Source organism: Myotis davidii, unplaced genomic scaffold, assembly GCF_000327345.1.
Source record: "Myotis davidii unplaced genomic scaffold, ASM32734v1 scaffold2325, whole genome shotgun sequence".
NCBI classification, from domain to species: Eukaryota; Metazoa; Chordata; class Mammalia; order Chiroptera; family Vespertilionidae; genus Myotis; species Myotis davidii.
The window spans coordinates 227,892-246,890 of NW_006295913.1; the positions used below are offsets into that span (position 1 = coordinate 227,892).

Genomic DNA, 18,999 nt, shown 5'->3' on the forward strand with positions numbered 1-18,999 from the left:
TTTTTGTGGAAGGAAATGTGAATTCAAAACCCATGAGCAAAACTTGGTAATTTCTCAACCTATGATACTAGCATCTCTAGTACTTATGACTTAAGCTCAACACATTTCATGAAGTGACTGCATTCTTCGGCTGCATGGTTGTGCCTCATGTATGTATTCCTAAAGAGTCATCTCAGGTCTTATTATAGGGGATCAGAGCTTGCTTTTCTTGATAAGTATATACCCAGTTCTTTTTCCCTCCAGTTCAGAGTACACCTCCAAACAGTTCTCCTAACTTGGGTGCCTTCTGGAAGCTGGTGGGAGAGATGATAGGTCACTAGTAGGGTCTGAACAGATGTGAATGTATAAGGGAGAATGAACAGAGGCATGTGTATAAGGAGACAAACCCCATCTCTGAAGTCTGATGAGTCTACTGGGGTTTCTAGCTGGAAATATGTTCAGGGTGATGATATAGGAATATGAGTTTTGGTAAATAAGTGCAAACCAGGGAGATATCAATAAAATATTTTTAATGCCTACAATTTCTTTTATACATAAATTGCAAAACTTTCACCTGTATGTGCAAAAGTAGATTCTCTTGCAGGTCAACAGCACCAGGTTAACAAGCTAAGCTATGTAAATGTTTCTAAACTTGTTTAGAAACAATGTTTATGTAAAAGAAATGATGGATTTAATAACTTCAAAGAAACCTATATATCCCATTCTTAATCATACACTAAAACCTGAATATTTATTTCATCACATTCACTCATAAAATAAATAGTCTAATATATTCAGCACATTGAAAATAAACCAACCATCTCTCTTCATATATTTATTCTCTTCCCAAACATGTTTTGGTCTCCTGCTATATCTCAGAAATGTACCAGTAGCTGCTTTTAAGTTACAAAATACAAAACAGTAATTTATTTCCTGGAGAAAATCTTGGGGATTACATTAAAAAAAATGAAATTTTGAGTTCCCATAGACTTTCTTTTTTGTTAAATCTTTGAACCTTTTCACGGCACACATGTAAGGCTGCCTGTGACATGTGGTACCCTGCCCTCCAAATGGACATAATTGCATTTATACTATAGAGACAATACAAAGACAAGTCCTGAAAGTAGCCTTCAAAGAAAGCGCCCTTGCTTTGACACAGCAACTATCAAAAGCAAGCGGGACTGTGCAATCAGAGGCATACGAGTTTTATGAAAACTACTTTCCTTTCACGTCATCTGTTAGAGAATACCACACCCATGATCATGTAACATTATTACAACCGTGAAATAACATTACCACATTCGTGCATTAACATTATCCACTAAAAGGCACATCTTCAAATATTGAATAAAATCTGAAAGTCAAAACGGAGGATACATTGAAAATCAAGCACTTACTTTGTAAACCTTGATAAAATAACAACCCATTCCAGTTTCTTCAAAGGTTTGTGAACTTTGTGGTCAGGAATTACAGAATAAAATGGAAGACAGGATTTGGAAACAAGGCCAAGATTAATTTAAAAGACTCAGAACTTTTCAAAAAAAAATGAACCACAGAAGTGCCCTTTTATAATGTTGATGTTGCAGATTACTAAAACTCAACATCCATATTAGAAACACTCAGAAGTGACAGACGCATAAGGACACAACCTGACTTCTTACCAAGTTCTGGAACTTCTATCTAGCACAATGGTGCCTTTCTGTACACGTCATTGAGTAAAGTGCTAGGAAACTTCAAGCCGCCAAGAATCTTTCCGCTGTGACAAGCACTTGATTGTAATTGCCAATTTCAAAGAGTCTGAATATTGAAAAAAAATTTATCCAAGAAAAATGAATTTGAAGGGGTGGAGGAAGTACATGGCAGCAAAGAAAATAATGTTCCAAACCTGTTTTATTACATGGAACATCACACTACCCTCAAACCAATTTCACTGGACTGAAGGTATTTGAGATCAGTGAGGCAGTTAATAAGATTTTCTGCCACCAGTGTAACAGTCTATGTGTAGCATTAGGAAGGGTGCTATTCCTAGTGATGAAGACACCTTTCATTGGACTCAACTTCAAAATTAAATCCTTGCACTTTCAAAGTGTGAAACTCAATTCAAAATGAGTCAGGGTTAAGGGACTGAGTCACATGGTCAACTCATTAAGGAAGGTTAAAAATGGTCACGTATAATACCCAAACTTGAAGAAGAAAGCTTTTTGAATAAAAATACCACAAAACAAGTTTTGGACCTACTGAATAGTAAGGATTCTTTGTAGGACAACCTTTACTACCATCCAACAGCCTAAAGTAGCACAACCCTTATTGTAGAAGTGTTCTGTAAGCTTTTGTCCCTCTGTCCCCAACCCTCCACATTTAACATCAAGGACAAGTGCTCTCTATCATCGGCATATCTCATTTTCTGTCACTGACTTTCCTTGAGACTTAGCCTCTCTCCAGCTAGAACCTAGGTCAGACTGAGAATTGCTTGTATTTGAGGCTAAGAGAGCGCAAGTCTATAGAGGGGACTTGAAGAAAGGTAAGGAAGCAAGTTCCACAGCCCAGGACACCACCAGTAGCAGGAAACATCCTTTTCAACCTGGGGAAACAATCTCTTCACAGTGCATAGTTTGAAATAAAAGTGCAATATGAGTAAAAAGAGGCGGTGGTGTGCTTGAAACACATGAATTTAGTTTTTGGTTTTTGACATTAATTGCTAAGGAATTTAAAGATAAAAATGCAAAGTCATTAACATCAAGAGATACAAGGGCACCTTGGATTCCAAAGTATCTTCATAATGGAGGAGTAAGGGTCGCCTCACGTGTCACTTGCTTATTTTTTAAGCTATTACTCTTTCAACTCTAATCTTTGAATAAAATATTTTTTCTTCAATATAAAATGACTTTTTAGATAAAATTCAGCACAGTAACATTGTCTATTTTACAATAAATCTGAAAGGAAAACTTGGAAAAGAATATTCTTATACCAAATGGCATAGCTTGTTTTTTAAATTGAAATTTTTTTGGTTAACTGCCTAATCACCTAAATCAGTGAATAAGAATGCTCAGCATCCAATCCATGAATATAGAATACAATGTAATTTATTCTACTTTTTACTTCAAAGTCACAGAGATGACATCCATATAATTAAAAAGCCTACTCTACATTTTCAAGTTCTCAATCCAAACATATAGATTAGAACAGCTCACTTTATTGCTGGCAACATTCATGGAAGGGCCAGATTTCTCATAAAAAGACAAAATAAGTTTGGGAGCCAGCCATTGCCCTACTCACCCATCAACAGAATTATGGAAGTCAAGAGGCAATCTTTTTTCCTTTTTAAAATAGCAAAGGAACAAAAGAAGATTGGCTGACTGTTGAGTGGGCCCACATTAGAATGCATAGCTCATCAGGATCAAGGCCAGAACCTGTGAGCAGTTAACTTCCTAAGAGCACTCAGTGGGCATTAAGTCATCTGCACTACAGATTTCACCCCAGAAAGTATTTGAAAATACTTTATGCTCAAAATATACAATATCCATTCCTTGTCCTTGAGGACCCAAGTATAAATCTAAAATGAGAATGGGCCTCTTCAGTCCGAAGGCAGGACTTCTTTGCAGTAGAGTATCTCCAGAGTTTCACAAAAATAAATAAAAGCAGCAGCTAATGTCTTTTTAGCTTCTTGACCTTTCGGCATTTCATTGCTTCTTCCTCCCGTCTCATTTCCTCTAAGTCCTCTTGCATACCTAGTCTTAAACTGTCAAAAAAGGAAGAGAAAACATGGTATTTGTCAATATATGTACATGAAATTGCTTTCCCTTCCCTTCTTTTCAGAAAAGGACTGTTTATTCCAATACTGCTGGTAGTATGGGAGAGCAGCAGGTCATCCACAAAAATCTGTTCTGCCGCCCCCCATAAGCCAGCTGCTTATATAGGGTAGGACAAAGATTCTACTTTCTTTAAAAAGCAAGAATGAAATTTCCACTGAGAGCTCAGATGGAATGTAGTATGTACTCAAAATTACTACCAAGAGCCATGCCATTGCCTCAAATTATAGTGGAAAAAGACCTCACAGCTTGCCTGCTGTGGCTCCGTGGTTTGAGCATCGACCTATGATCCAGGAAGTCATGGTTTGATTCCCAGTAGGGGGTGTGCAGGAGGCAGCCGATCATGATTCTCTCTCATTGATGTTTCTATCTCTCCCCCTCCCTAAAATCAATAAAAATATATTTTTTAAAAAAAGACCTCACCACCTCAAAATTTTATTTTTCTCTTAAAGTAATAAAGTAGAATTCTCAACAGATCTTAAAAATAATAAAAAAATACTTATATAAAAATAACATAACATTCCATGCTTGTCCCTTACCAACACTTTAGCTTGATACCTAGTTACAGGACAAGGAAGGGCAAGAGGGAGAAAAAGGTTTAAGGTTTAATGTTCTGGGTTGAGACTGAAGTCAATTATTTCACCAAGTAAATGCTATAAACAAAGTACTAGTAATCATTGGTTACCTCCACCCAAGAAATTTTCATTACCAGATAGCCAAACGGGAATCAGACAAAGGAAATTTAATATCCCTCATCAGGTCCCTGAGGCCAGCAGTGGCACAGGTTAGGCAAGACTGAGATGTGTCTGATGTCAAAGGGAATCAGGATGGGGAACAAAAAAACCAAGACCATGCTATGCTGTGATCAGAGGTGGCTTCGAACAGTAGTTATGTGCCTACATGGATGAGGCACTGCCCTAGGCAATGTGTCAACATTATCTTAACCCTCACAATACCCCAAGCAGTAAAAACAGTATATTCTCATTTTACAAACAAGAAAACAAGAATTAGAAAAGCTAAGGAATATGTCTAAAGCCCCACAACAAGTAAGCAGGACTGGAATTCAGAATTGTGTGGCCCAAAGCCCCTGTTCCCAATGGTACAACTGAAGCAGAAAATAGGAGTTTTTAGGACATGCCAACACAAATGTAAGTTTTTTGCTTACCTCTTTGCTTCTTCCTTCTGCTGTTCTTTCCAACTACTCTCCATGTAACGTAAGGCATAATCACTTTCATCTTTGTATCTGAAGAGAGGGAATCAAAATTGTTTAAAAAAATAACAAAAATTCAATTTTCTAAAGGAACTAAATCCTGCTGTTTTTAAAATCAACATCTTTACAACTAAATCAAACACACTTAGGGTTCTTCCTCCTTGGTTGGCAGGGAATAGGGGAGCAAAGGATGGGTAGGGGTGGATTTCTGAAGACAAATTAAATGAGTCCTTATTACTTACTCCCAGAGGCAACTATTCCTGAATCTAATGCTGATGAAGGTATCGATCCAATGCTTACTCTACTCACCTCTACTTACGTGATAGTTTATATTAAAATCCTGAAAACACAATATATGTGAAAATTATTTTGTATATATTTCATTTGAACTTTATGACCATCATGAGGCAGGGAAGGACTTTTAGAACAGAGACTGAAGCACAAAGGTTAATGGCTTGACCAAGAATACATAGCTTAACTAATGTGGTATAGTCTTTCTGTTCTATACACATACTACTTCATTTAATCCTTCCAAATATCATTTTACATAAAATAACTTACTCAAGTTTACCTAGCTAACAAGTGGTGGAACTTCCACTCAAACCCTGATCTTTCCTCTGCTTCTCAAACTTTAATGTGCATATCACCTGGGAACCTTATAAAGCTGATTTGGACTCAGGAGATCTGAAGTGGGGCCTGAGAGCCTGCATTTCTAACAAGCTTCCAGGTGATACCAATGCTATTGGTCCAGGGAACCACACTTTTGAGTAGCAAAGTTCTTTACACCAAAGAAAAGCAGGTATCAGATCAGATCAGCTTTCAACAAAGCTTTGTGGATGGCTTTCTGATTTCAAAGCCAATCTGTTTTCTACCATACCACAGTGCTTTACTCACATTAAATATACATCTTAAAACTTTTTAAAAGGGGATAGTTTTTGGCACTCACGCAAAGAGCTACACAAATAATTGTGAGTTAATTCTTAAATAATAAATACTAAAGAAGTAAAGCTAAATCATGCAAGAATTCTTAGCTAAGAATTGCATTCAATACCTCAACTATTAATGTTTATTTTTTCTCTTTGCATGAGTTATTCAAAATGAGAAGTATATATATAAATCTTCTTTAGCCTTACTTTTTTCGGTCATAGCCAAAGATTTCGCGAATGTGCTTGGATATTTCTTCCTGAGATTCTCCTTCATCTTCGATAAAATCTTCCATTTCAGAGTCATAGTCCTCATCTTCCTCCTCTTCATAGTCTCGCTGTCTTTTGTAACCACTAGGGAAGGGAAGCCTTTGAGGACCTAAGAATAGATAAGCCATTATTTATAAAAGCATTAAAACTTGAAATAGTCCCCCGCTCCCCCAAAAATAATAATAGTTTCAACAAAGTTCTATGTAAACTGACATTTTGAGAAGTCATTAAGATGGTCTTCTCAAAAACCAGATTCAGCAAGCTAGTGCACAGCATGGAGTCATTCCTCCATCATCCCTGATGCTTCACGGTATCCACAAGGAATAGAATTCCTGTATATCCCAGGACTTACTGTGTCTTACATTTTCTAGCTTAGTAGTTTCCATTCCTCTGTACTTAAAAAATTGGCAACATTAAAAAAATTACAAATAGCTATAGGATCACTAACTTTTAATTTTGCGAAGACAAGACACCATCGGTAACAATCTACTATCCATTATCACCATTAATGTCCTTACATTTATAAAAAGTCCAACAAAGTAGGAAAGATTCTCAGAATTATGGGTAACTGTTCAAACTGAGTAAAGTTTGACTTTAGGAAAAATTCACTATATTATCCTTATTTTTGTCATTTTTCCAAAAGACTGATTAAAATTTTAGCAAAAGACTGACAACGACCAATAGACCAGCATCTGGAGACTGCTTTCTTGTCCTTGATTACAGACACTCCTTTTGTTCTTCTAAAGTTTTAATATGCATGGCTGGTCTCATTAGCTCAGAGCTTCTTTCTCAGCTTCGGCATTACTGACATATTGGGCCGGATAATTCTTTGTTATGAGGAAGCTGTCCTGGGCATTGTAGGATAATAGCAGCATTCCCGCCTTCTGTCTAACAGATGCTAGTAGCATCCCATCCCCAGTTGTGTCAATCAAAAACATCTCTAGACATTGCCAAATGTTCACTAGGGATCAAAATCATTCTCGGTGGAGAACCAATGTTGAACGATTTAGGCATGTACACTCACTGTCTTACAAATCACAGAGCTAAGGTTACTAAACTTGGAGACATTATTGGGATGAACACCCAGGACCTAGATAAGTCTCTTTCTAAAGACTTTTCCAAGCTATGATCACTAAAGGAATTCTCGGGCACAGACAAAAACAAACAAACAAACCAGGATTCTGTCAACATACGAATACATTAAAGGGCACATAGAAGGATTACAGACAAAAAACAAACAAACAAACCAGGATTCTGTCAACATACGAATACATTAAAGGGCACATAGAAGGATTATAACAGGTCCCTGGTTATATTTTTAAAAGGTGTGTTTTCTAATTTCCTAGTGACAAATAGATACTTAGGGAGGGGTAATGTTACCTTGGGCAGATCTGTAGCCAGCCAAGGAAGGCTTCATTCCATTCATCAGTCCATTGCTGGGCCGGGTAATGATATTCTTAGAAGATATTGTTTCTGAGACAACAGTGCATTTGGGCTTATGGGGGGGACCTGAGCTACTAACTATTCGCCCAGGTCCCAAGCTGCTCACTGGTCTTCCAGGGCCTGAACTACTGACAGTCCGTCCAGCTGGAACTGAGCCACTTACTGATCGCCCCGGGCCACTGACTGACCGCCTGGGGGGCACTGAGCCACTCATTGGTCGTCGGTCATGTGGACTGTGTACAGGCCGCCCAGGGCCACCAGAGCTGACCACTGACTTCCCAGAACCACCTGAGCCACTGATGGGTCGTCCAGAGCCACCTGTCCTTCCAGGAGGATTTGAGTCACTGGCTGGCCTCTTGGTCCCACTGACTGATCGCTCAGGTCCTGAACCGGAGCTGCCATCCTGGCGCTTGGGCACGGAGCCAGAACTAACGGTAGGCCGAACACTCACTGTGCTGGGCCGCCCAGGAGCTGGGCTGGAACTGCTGCCTGGCTGCTTGACACCTGGAGTCTTAGCCTTATGTGGGGTGACCATGGATCCAGGTCTGGAATGGCTAGGGTGGGGAGGAGATTTTTTGGCTTTGTGCTCAGTAACAGATTTCTGCATCCCTTTAGCAGAAGTCTTTGGAACACTTGGTGAATAGGTGCTCGAGTGGGTCTTTCCAGCCCCATTGAAAACAGGCCTGTCATGGTCCTTCCGAAGCGAGGGTTGGGAGCAGTTGCTAGATCCTGCTTTGGTCCTCTCTCCTGGCATGGATTTGGATGAAAACACACCTAAATGTTTCTCATTAGCTGCGCTGGGTCTGGATTTCTTCTCATCACGAGGAAGGGGAGTACCCTTGGAAGAAGGATGCTTGTTCCCAGAAACTCTGCTAGGTTTTGTGCCCATACTTTCTGTCTGAGAGGGTGCCTTTTTGGTTGGAGGTAGTCTTGCCTCTGCCTCAGGTTTCTTTTTCCTATGCCTTCGTTCAAGAAATTCTCGCTCCCTAAGTTCTTCTGCAGTCATAGGCCGCTCTTCTGTTTTCTTCACCACCTTGATTTCCACTGGTTCGTGCTGCTTTTTCTCAGCCAGCCTGAGTAAGTCAGTGAAGTTCATGAGTGGTGGGGCACTTTTAAGGGGGACCTTTGGTTTACTTTCAACTTTGGGAGGAGGTTCTTGCTCTTCTTCATACTCCGGCTCTGATGCTGCTTGATTGTATTCTAAGAATTCTTCCTCTTCTTCCATCTCGTACTCTTGGTCTGTTCCCTGACCATGGCTTTCCATTGCCTGTCTTTTCTTTGACTTTTCCTCAACAGGAACCCCATTGTAACCATAAAAATTGTCCTTTGTCCTCTTGGCCATAGCTCTTGCTTTCTTGTCATGTTTTAACTCAATTCGCTTTTTCACTAGTTCTTCTTTTCTCCTTTTTTCCTCTAAGGCTAAAAGGGACAAAAAAGAACATATTTTAAGGTCTCAAGGTAACAGTATGTTTATAAGCAATCAGTTGGTGGCCAAAACATAAGCAACATGTAGTTTGAAACAATATAGTTTGGCCCTAGCTGGCGTGGCTCCGTAATTAGAGTGTCGGTCCACAAACTGAAGGGTCATGGGTTCGAATCTGGTCAAGGGCATGTACCTGAGTTGCAGGTTACCTGCTCCAGTTGGGGCACACACAGGAGGCAACCAATTAATGTGGCTCTCTCACATCGATGTTTTCCTCTCACCCCTCACCCCTTCCCTGTCCCTTCCACTTTCTCCAAAATCAATGGAAAAAAATATCCTCCAGTGAGGATTAACAATAAAAAACACCAATACAGCCTGGCCGGCATGGCTCAGTGGTTCAGCATTGACCTATGAATCAGGAGGTCAGTTCCATTCCTGGTCAGGGCACATGTTTGGGCTGCGGACTCGATCTCAAGTAGGGGGCGTGCAAGGAGGCAGCTGATCAATGAGTCTCATCATTGATGTTTCTCTCCCTCCCCCCTTCCTCTCTGAAATGAATAAAAATATATTTTAAAAGCACACACAAAAAAAATCAATACAGTTTGAAGACATCTAGGAATCAAATGAGAAAGTCATTTGAATGAGTATTAGTTGAGTCATCTGAACACAATGAGTGGGTTACGTATGGGTTTTTCTATATGACTAAGCGAGAGACTTGACTTTTTACTTTAAATATAGAAAATAGTTCATACTAAATATACCAAGTTAAGGGAACATTAGTACCAATTTAACAGTTATTAGAATCAATGAATACTTAAACTTATTAAATCAGTTTCCTTCTCATGAAGTAAAATTACTTCTTGAGTTTACTAGTTTTCAAAAATTGCCTCTATTTTAATTTTTTAGATAATACTTTTAATAATAACCAAAAAATTAAAATACAAAATAGGCTAGAAGCAGATTCAGAAGATATGTTCGCTTTTCCCAAAAAGCTTTTATTTAAGGGGGAATAAAAGATAACACCCATACAAATGATCAATGCAAGAACATGACCTGATTGGTGTGGCTCAGTGGTAGAGTGTTGACCTATGAACAAGGAGGTCATGGTTTGATTCCCGGTCAGAGCACATGCCCAGGTTGTGGGCTTGATCCCCAGTAGGGGGCGTGCAGGAGGCAGCTGAACAATGATTCTCATCATTGAAGTTTTTATCTCTCCCTACCTCTCTGAAATCAATAAAAACATATTAAAAAAACACACACAACGTATATACTGCTATAAATAAATACAACTGATTCATACACATACGCAACAAATCCATTAGCCTGTTATGTTATTACGAATATCCATTGGTTAAGTATAAGCTAGCTGTGAAGGTGGAAGACTTTAAAATTGAGAATAAGCCCTGGCCGGTGTGGCTCAGTAGTTAGACTGCCCACGCACAGAAGGATGGCAGGTTTGATTCCGGTCAAGGGCACGTACTACTTGAGTTTCAGATTGGATCCCTCATGGAAGGCAACCCATTGATCTGACTCTCTCGCATCAATGTTCCTCTCTCCTTCCCAGTCTCCCTAAAATCAATGGAAAAAATATCCTCACCGGAAGACTAACACACAGAACAAAAAAACCAACAACAGAATAAAATTGAGAATAAGGCTAGAGATAACGTACCTTTTCGTCTGAGCTCCTCCTCTTTTCTTTTGAGAAAAGCTTGTACAGCTGCTGACTGGACACCCTTAACTTTTGGGTCTTTTTTGGCAGGACCCACTGCCAAACTATACCTTTTCTACAAAAAAAAGTAAAAGTTATAATCAATTCAACTTTAAAAATATATTGTCTATTAGGTGTAAGGCACTGTGGCAAGCAATAGAGAGGTTTAAGTATTGACTGAAATACCTATTCTGAATAATTAAGACATCAAATAACCCACATTAAAGCTTAGCCATCAAGGTTCAGGCTAAATATGACTAATTTTATGTGCAGTTTTTCTGTAACATCCCAAATAATGCATAAATGAGAAATTCAGTCCAGGCTAAAAAAAAAAAAAAAAAATCACCACTTAGGACACACTGCTTTAAAATTCTGATTTTAAAAAATCAGCCTTCTCCATACAATGAGGCCTTCCTGGAGGTGAAGGTTCATAAAAAATAGAACTATTAGGCATCTTCGGCTGGGGCTCCATGACAGCCTGTGAGCCCCCTTTCCGAAGAGAGACCCAATTTCAGGCAACAGTGTACTGTGAACTGTGATGGTTAATTTTTTGTGTCAACTTAACTAGGCTAAGGGATTCCCAGAAAAGTAGCTGGTAGAACATAATTTCTGGGTGTATCTGTGACATTGTTTCTAAAAGAGATTAACATTTGAATGAGTAGACTAAAGATTGCCATCACCAATCAATATACATTTTTAAAAAATCAGCCTTCTTCAGAATTAAGCATTTCAAGTCCAACTTTTCAAACAAGCAGAAAAAACTACTACTCACACCTACATTCTTTCCCGAGTACCCTACTCCAGCTGATTTTCTAGTAGGGACACATGGCTACATAGTTTTGCCTAACATGAAAGACAGATTTTACTCTGACCACCCAAAAAGTGCTAACATTATCCTGGCACAGATGACATCTCTCTGGGCTTCACTTTTTATGTAACTGCATCGGGAAATGACTAACACTAGAATGTTGTTAATTTGAACTGTGAAAAGAAAAACATTTCCATTTTATAAGTAACTATCATTAAAGAAGTGTGATAAACAGCTAGTAACTCAGACTGAGATGATTCATCTCTAGGACCATCCCACATTAAATGTACAGGCTAGGAAAGAAGATGTTTCAAGTGCTCTCCCTCATTTGTCTTATTAAGCAGATGACATTCTTATCCATTGAACCTATTGCTGTATTAGTTAAAAACGAAACACTAACTCTGAGAACAAATTCAGATACATAGGAACCAAAAAGTAATTCCTCAAGTGGGTATGAAATTCCTGGAGGAAAGCCAAAGGATCCATGCTTACCATATGGCTGTCCAATACAAGGCATCTTGAAACAGGCTGAAGTTCCAGCTAAGTCAGTCTAGAAGCAACTGGCCAAGGAAGCAGGCCCTAACCAACCTGAAAATCCTGCATAATCACAATGCTGAGAACTGACACATCACTGACAGAGAAATCCCAAGGGCATCCAGAGTTCTTTCCCAGTCCCCTTGGTCGAGTCATAATGAGATCCTTAAAATAAATAAATAATAAAAATCCTTCTCCCCAATCCACTTAAGGAGAAAAGGAGAGGTAAAGGGAGACTTCAGGGAAGGAGCACATTGTTTACCCAACTAGGTATATAAAATTGTCCTGGTTTACAAGAATAGATTTGCCTGCCAAATCAAAGCTTATATACAGTGTTTCCCACAGAAAAATGCCAATATACAGGTTAATGTTAATTCATTTATTTTTAGAGAATCTTTTATTTAAAATTGATTTTTAGAGAGAGGAAAGGAGAGGGAGAGAGTGAGAAACACTGATGTGAGACAGAAACATTGATCTGTTGCCTCCCAATGTGTCCTGATGAGATAGAACCTTGATCGAAATCGAACCTGCCACCTTTGGGGTATGGGACAATGCTCCAGCCAACTGTGCCACACCAGCCAGGGCAGCGTTAATTATTTAAAATAGGATTGGTTTGTTATCTAGATATTATAACAATGAGCACTTCCTAACCTGGTTTCAGGATAAACATCGTTCTTCTTAACCTGGGATTTGGGATAGGTAATGGGATTATGACTAGTAGCAAAGCGACTCTTCACTGAATACAGGTACCCAAAAGGAAAACAATGTCAATGGGCACAATTTAACACAGTGTTTACCAAGCTTCAGACATTCTCATACCATATTCATTATTTTTCTCCTTTCAGTATACCATCTGTTTTATTATTTACTAGAGGCCTGGTGCATGAAATTCGTGCATGGGAGGGGGGAGGGGAAGAAGGGGGTCCCTCAGCCTGGCCTGCACACTCTCAATCCAGGACCGCTGGCTCCTAACCACTCACCTGCCTGATTGCCCCTAACCACTCTGCATGCCTGCCTGATCACCCCTAACTGCTTGCCTGCCTGATCACCCCTAACTGCCTCTGCCTTGGCCCCTGCCTCCACGGCTTTGTTGGGAATGATGTCTGGAAGGTCGTTTGGCTGTCTGGTCTAATTAGCATATTATGCTTTTATTATTATAGAGTAATTTTAAGAAAATACATAGACTTAATGCCATGACTTAATATTACAGCTTTACCTCAAGTAATAATATCTATGAAATGACAGATTAGAAGGCTGGTTATATTTTTCCAAATCATATCACAATATATAACTATTTAAAAAAATAACTATTAGAATAAAAAGTACTTGTGCATCAGTTTAAAATCATGGTAGAGCCAAAGCTATATATACAGCACTTTAGGAAACACAAACTAGGAACTTAAATACAGAAAAGGCAGAGCACAAGGAAGAAACAAGGAGGGGATTTTCAGGAACTCAGATTCACTAAGGAAAAAAAATCCTGCGCTAGCTGTGTAATTTAGCTGATTCCTGATACGCTAAGGTTGCGGGTTCGATCTCTTGTCAGGGCACTCACAAGAATCAACCAATGAATGCTTAAGTAAGTGGAACAACAAATAGATGTCTATCTCTCATCAATCAATAAACAAAAATTTAAAAAGGAATTCATAAAGCTAGCATAAAACTGACCATCAAAGCCACATATTGTATATTTTTTTCTTTCAAAGTTTTTATCTGAGCAATGCCCCTCTCCACTTCATATAAGTTAATAGAAAAGTCAACATTGAATACAGAATAAAATTACATTACCGTCATTTAAATTTACTTAAATAATTGTCATTTTTTAACTTCTAGAATATTCTGCTTTTACTACAAAAGAATTAAAATGATACCCTTGTTGAAGCATTAATGGGCATAGAAACTAATTATCTCTTAATTAGTTAAGCCAGAGAAATAATTATAATTTCTCAGTTCAAGGATGTTAGGAACCAGCTTAGAAAGCATTCTCCAAAAGGTATTCTCTTGGCCTTTGAAGGTGTCTATTTTCAAACTTAAGAGAGTCAAGTAAAAATTCATGGGGGTTTTCAAAACTTAAAAAAATCTTATATACTTGGTATAATCACTTATTTAATCATTTACTTCTGGCCTAATCATTTTACCTGATTTTATGATATCTATCACTATGCAATGTTACACTGAGTATATGATTTTATTTATATGAAATGTCCAGAATTGGCAAACCCATACAGTAGATTAGTAGTTGCCAGGGCTGAGTGAAGAAGGGGATGGGGGAGAAATGACTGCTTAAAAGGTAAGGAATTATTTTTGAGGAAGATGAAAATGTTCTGGAATCAGATATTGGTGATGGATGCACAACTCTATAACTTTTACACATTAAGTGGGTGGGTTTTATGCTATGTGAATTATATCACAGTAAAAATGTTGAAGAAAGCCTCAAGCTGGAATTACAACGTATTCTAGTTATAAGGCAGAAGAACTGCTTGGCACTTTCCCCTACATCAGATGGTCACATTTAACTCTAGCAGCAGCACATCAAGATGCTCCCACCAATACTGAATCTGATTCAACTCACCAGGCTGCTTCATTATCTCAGCTTCATGAAAAGCAGCTGGACCAGAGTTTCTTTCATCCTAAGCATATCCATTTCATTATACTGTAAGCCAACTCAGGCATTTGCTGGACCCCAATGAATGATCCACAACAGTGAAGCTTATACCATTTAAAAACAGTATCGGAGATTTTGCCAAGGTTTATAATTTTAAAGCCAACAGACTTAGAACACACTAAGTCACTTTAAAACATATGTGTTCCTTGCATTGAGACTATACTGTCACGGTCATATTAAGAAAATTGGGGGTGGGGTGGGAAGGTGGAGGAGGGTTTAGGGGGGATAAATAGTGATGAATGGAGACTTGACCTGGGTGGTGAACACACCATACAGTGTACAGATGATGTGCTGTAGGATTGTGCATATGAAACCTGTATAAAACCAAAAAGTTGCTATTCAGGGTTGCTATGGCATTACATGTAAAATTTACTATTATTTTGTTTTTAATATACCTGATTATAAAATGAAATATCAAATAGGTACTTCAGAGCCTCTAGTCCAGGGGTGGGCAAACTTTTTGACTCGAGGGCCACAATGGGTTCTTAAACTGGACCGGAGGGCCGGAACAAAAGCATGGATGGAGTGTTTGTGTGAACTAATATAAATTCAAAGTAAACATCATTACATAAAAGGGTACGGTCTTTTTCTTTCTTTTTTTTTAGTTTTATTCATTTCAAACGGGCCGGATCCGGCCCGCGGGCCGTAGTTTGCCCACAGCTGCTCTAGTCCAACCTCTATGTTAGAAATGCCCCAGGAAGCCCTAGCTGGTTTGGCTCAGTGGATGGAACATTGGCCCGAAGACTGAAGAGTCCTGGGTTCAATTCCAGTCAAAGACACATGCAGGCTTGATCCCCAGCAGGGGGCATGCAGGAGGCAGCTGATCAATGATTCTCTCTCATCACTGATATTTCTCTCTCTCTCTCCCTATTCCTCCTTCTCTGGAATCAATAAAAACATATTAAAGATATAAAAATAAAGAAATGGCCCAAGAAGGACAACCATGTATTTCCAGTTTGTAGCAGACAGAGTCTGAATTAGCATCTAGGTCTCAGGCAGGTCCAAAAGTGTTCCCACTACAACATGCCTCACTTCTAATTTAATTCCAACATTTATATCTCTAGCTCTAACCTCAATCTTAAATGCCATTCCCTAATTTCCACCTACCTCTTGGACAGTTCCATTACCTCAAACAGGTCCACCACTGACCTTTCTCTTCCCTCACTCTCAGACTGTTTCTGTTAACCATGATAGCATTCTCCCTAACAGGCCAAAATTTTCTCTATTCACCGGTTTCAAGTGCTGTCGATTTGGTCTTTAAATATCTCTCCCATCAGACTTTATTATACACTAAGAAGTGTTACTAATAAAACCAATAGGGTTACTGCTTAAGGCTATATTAGCCTGGAGTTGGATAGGGGGCTGGATGGGTGCAGTGGTTCAGGCTGTATAGATGACACACTTTCCTCATTCAACACAGTTCTTTCCACAGAATGAACTCTGCAGCCAGTCCGTCTGGATTAGATTCTCTGCTCTGCCATTACTAGCCCTGCCACTTTATTAGCTGTGTGTCGCTGGTTTCTACATCTCTCTGGGTCTCATCTGTAAAACAACTTTCCCTATATGGTTATGATAATGGTTAAATTAATTAATATGTATATAATGCCTCGCACAGAGTAAGCACTATACTAGTAAATGTTCATTGCTATTGCTATTATTATTCAGAAAGAGATTATCTAGATAATGATGAGGAAGAGAAATAATTTCTGTGGGGATGTTGGTTTCTGAAAGACCCTTTCCCTAGCCCTGGCCAGGTAGCTCAGTTGGTTGGAACATCATCTGGCACACCAAAAGGTTGCAGGTTCCATTCCTGGTCAGGGCACTTACTTAGGTTGGGGCTTGATCCTAGCCGTTCACATATGGGAAGCAATACCGATCAATGTTTCTCTCTCTCAAATCAATAACAACATATTCTCAGTTGAGGATTAAAAAAAAGATAAAAAAGACCCTTTCACTAAAATACTGGTTGAGAAGTATAGGTCTAGGCTAGAAATCCATTTTTCTAGGCACTGGAAAAATCATCTTCAGATCCAAGAATAGGGAGCAATCCAGTTACAAAGATTATAGATCAAGTTTTACAAAGTGATAGCTTGTAGAAACTTTAGTGTTGGCTCATACTATTTATCTATTTATTTATTTATTAATCCTCACCGAAGGATATGTTTTCCATTGATTTTTAGAGAGAAGGGAGGGAGTGAAGGGGGGGCGGGGGGAGAAAGAGAGACAGAGAGAGAGAGAGCAATAGGCTGCCTCCTGCAGGTGCCCGAACTGGGGCTAGGGATGGAACCTATGCTCCTTTGGTCCGAACTAATGAACCAAACCAGCCAGGGCTCATCCTGTTCTTTAAAAGGAAATATAACTACTGTAATAAATAGCGGGTTTCTTTGGAATATGTGGCGCTTTGTCACTGATCATTTTATATCCACACTACTTCAAGAATTTACAGTATCTAGCTCCTGAAGACACTGTAACTGCCATCGCAGTTAGAGCTCCTGGGCTCCATTTTCAGTACCGCTATTTTTCTCAAGGAGCCATAGCCCCCCAAATCCTTATGTATCTGGCACCAAATGAAGGCTTCCCCCCTTTACTTTTTGGTTTTAGGGTCACATCAGAGCGACTATTATCTTGTCTGATATGATGTTCACAGTCTGTGAGAAAGATCATGTAACCTGTCTCATGCACTACAAGCCATTGAATATAGCTACTTGAAACCTAGAAGAATCCATAATCTAAGCTCTACTATTCTATCAAAACAAGACAAATGCTTTGTTTTTGCTAGAGGAAGGCAGGGGGAAAACCATAAGTATAAGGTTACAAAAAATGTCTTTTCTTGTTTAAATATAAGCAGAGCTAATGACAATGACTGGTTACATCACCTTGATCAGCTGTTATTCTGCATTCAGTTTCCCACTGGGAAATATAGTGTGCCAAATATTTCTAGGCATGATGCAATCCTTTCTTTGTTTTAACTAAAACATTATAAAAATAACTAGTTCGTTTAAAAAGAAAACAGAAAAAAAGAAAGATGTCCCATGGGGAAATAAATGTTCATTAATTCTCAAGTAAGATGACAACAGACACCTCTTAAAAATAAAGCCCTGCAAAGCGTTGGAAGTGGCTGTACAGGTGTTTTAGATTTTAGCCTCCCTTGGATTTCATTCTAATCAAATATCTTCCTGTAGTAAAGGTCTGCCACAGGGACTATGAAGACTAAATCTGAACATCAAGTCTGATAGGATCCAAATGGAAGATAGGGAAGAAGATGGCTAAAAAGGAAAAACGAATCATGCACTAGAGAGGGATGATGATGTCACTGCCAATAATGGCAAAGATCTGGTTCTAGAACATCAATCAATCAACAAAGTTTATATCAAGCTGGGTGTGTGTATGTGGCTTGAAATGTTTCTTGATTTGGATGGTTGCTTACAAGGATATTTGTTTTATAAGAATCTGTACTGCCTTAGCCAATTTGGATCGGTGGATAGACTGTCCGCCTGCAGACTGAAGGGTCCTGGATTTGATTCCAGACAAGGGCATGTATGTCAGTTGCTGTGGTTGCAGGCTTGATCCACAGAGGTGCGTGTGGGAGGCAACCACATCAATGTTTCTCTCTCTGTGTCTCTCCCCCTCCCTTACACACACACTAAAAATCAATGAACAAAAAAAAAAAAAGGATTAAAAAAATCAATGGAGGCTAAAAAGGAAAAACGAATCATGCACTAGAGAGGGATGATGATGTCACTGCCAATAATGGCAAAGATCTGGTTCTAGAACATCAATCAATCAACAAAGTTTATATCAAGCTGGGTGTGTGTATGTGGCTTGAAATGTTTCTTGATTTGGATGGTTGCTTACAAGGATATTTGTTTTATAAGAATCTGTACTGCCTTAGCCAATTTGGATCGGTGGATAGACTGTCCGCCTGCAGACTGAAGGGTCCTGGATTTGATTCCAGATAAGGGCATGTATGTCAGTTGCTGTGGTTGCAGGCTTGATCCACAGAGGTGCGTGTGGGAGGCAACCACATCAATGTTTCTCTCTCTGTGTCTCTCCCCCTCCCTTACACACACACTACAAATCAATGAACAAAAAAAAAAAAGGATTAAAAAAATCAATGGAAAAATATCCTTGGGTGAGGATTAACAACAACAACAAAAAAAACCACACACACAAGAACCTGTATTACACTGTACCATATGTTATAATAATAATTAAAAAAGAAAGCAG

The 18,999-nt window shown here is 39.0% G+C and overlaps 1 protein-coding gene across 1 annotated transcript in view; it reads right to left on the reverse strand.

Moving 5' to 3' along the window:
* Positions 1 to 492: 492 nt before the first annotated feature.
* The window catches only part of SPTY2D1 (SPT2 chromatin protein domain containing 1), a 22,200-nt gene continuing 3,693 nt past the window's right edge, over positions 493 to 18,999 (reverse strand). Inside the window, exons 2-6 of the mRNA XM_006770890.2 lie at positions 10,727 to 10,841; positions 7,572 to 9,053; positions 6,132 to 6,300; positions 4,954 to 5,031; positions 493 to 3,718 (exon numbers count right to left, since the gene is read on the reverse strand). Of these exons, the coding sequence (XP_006770953.1) occupies positions 3,625 to 3,718; positions 4,954 to 5,031; positions 6,132 to 6,300; positions 7,572 to 9,053; positions 10,727 to 10,841 (1,938 nt within the window). The 3' untranslated portion in view covers positions 493 to 3,624. The remainder of the gene's footprint in view (positions 3,719 to 4,953; positions 5,032 to 6,131; positions 6,301 to 7,571; positions 9,054 to 10,726; positions 10,842 to 18,999) is intronic.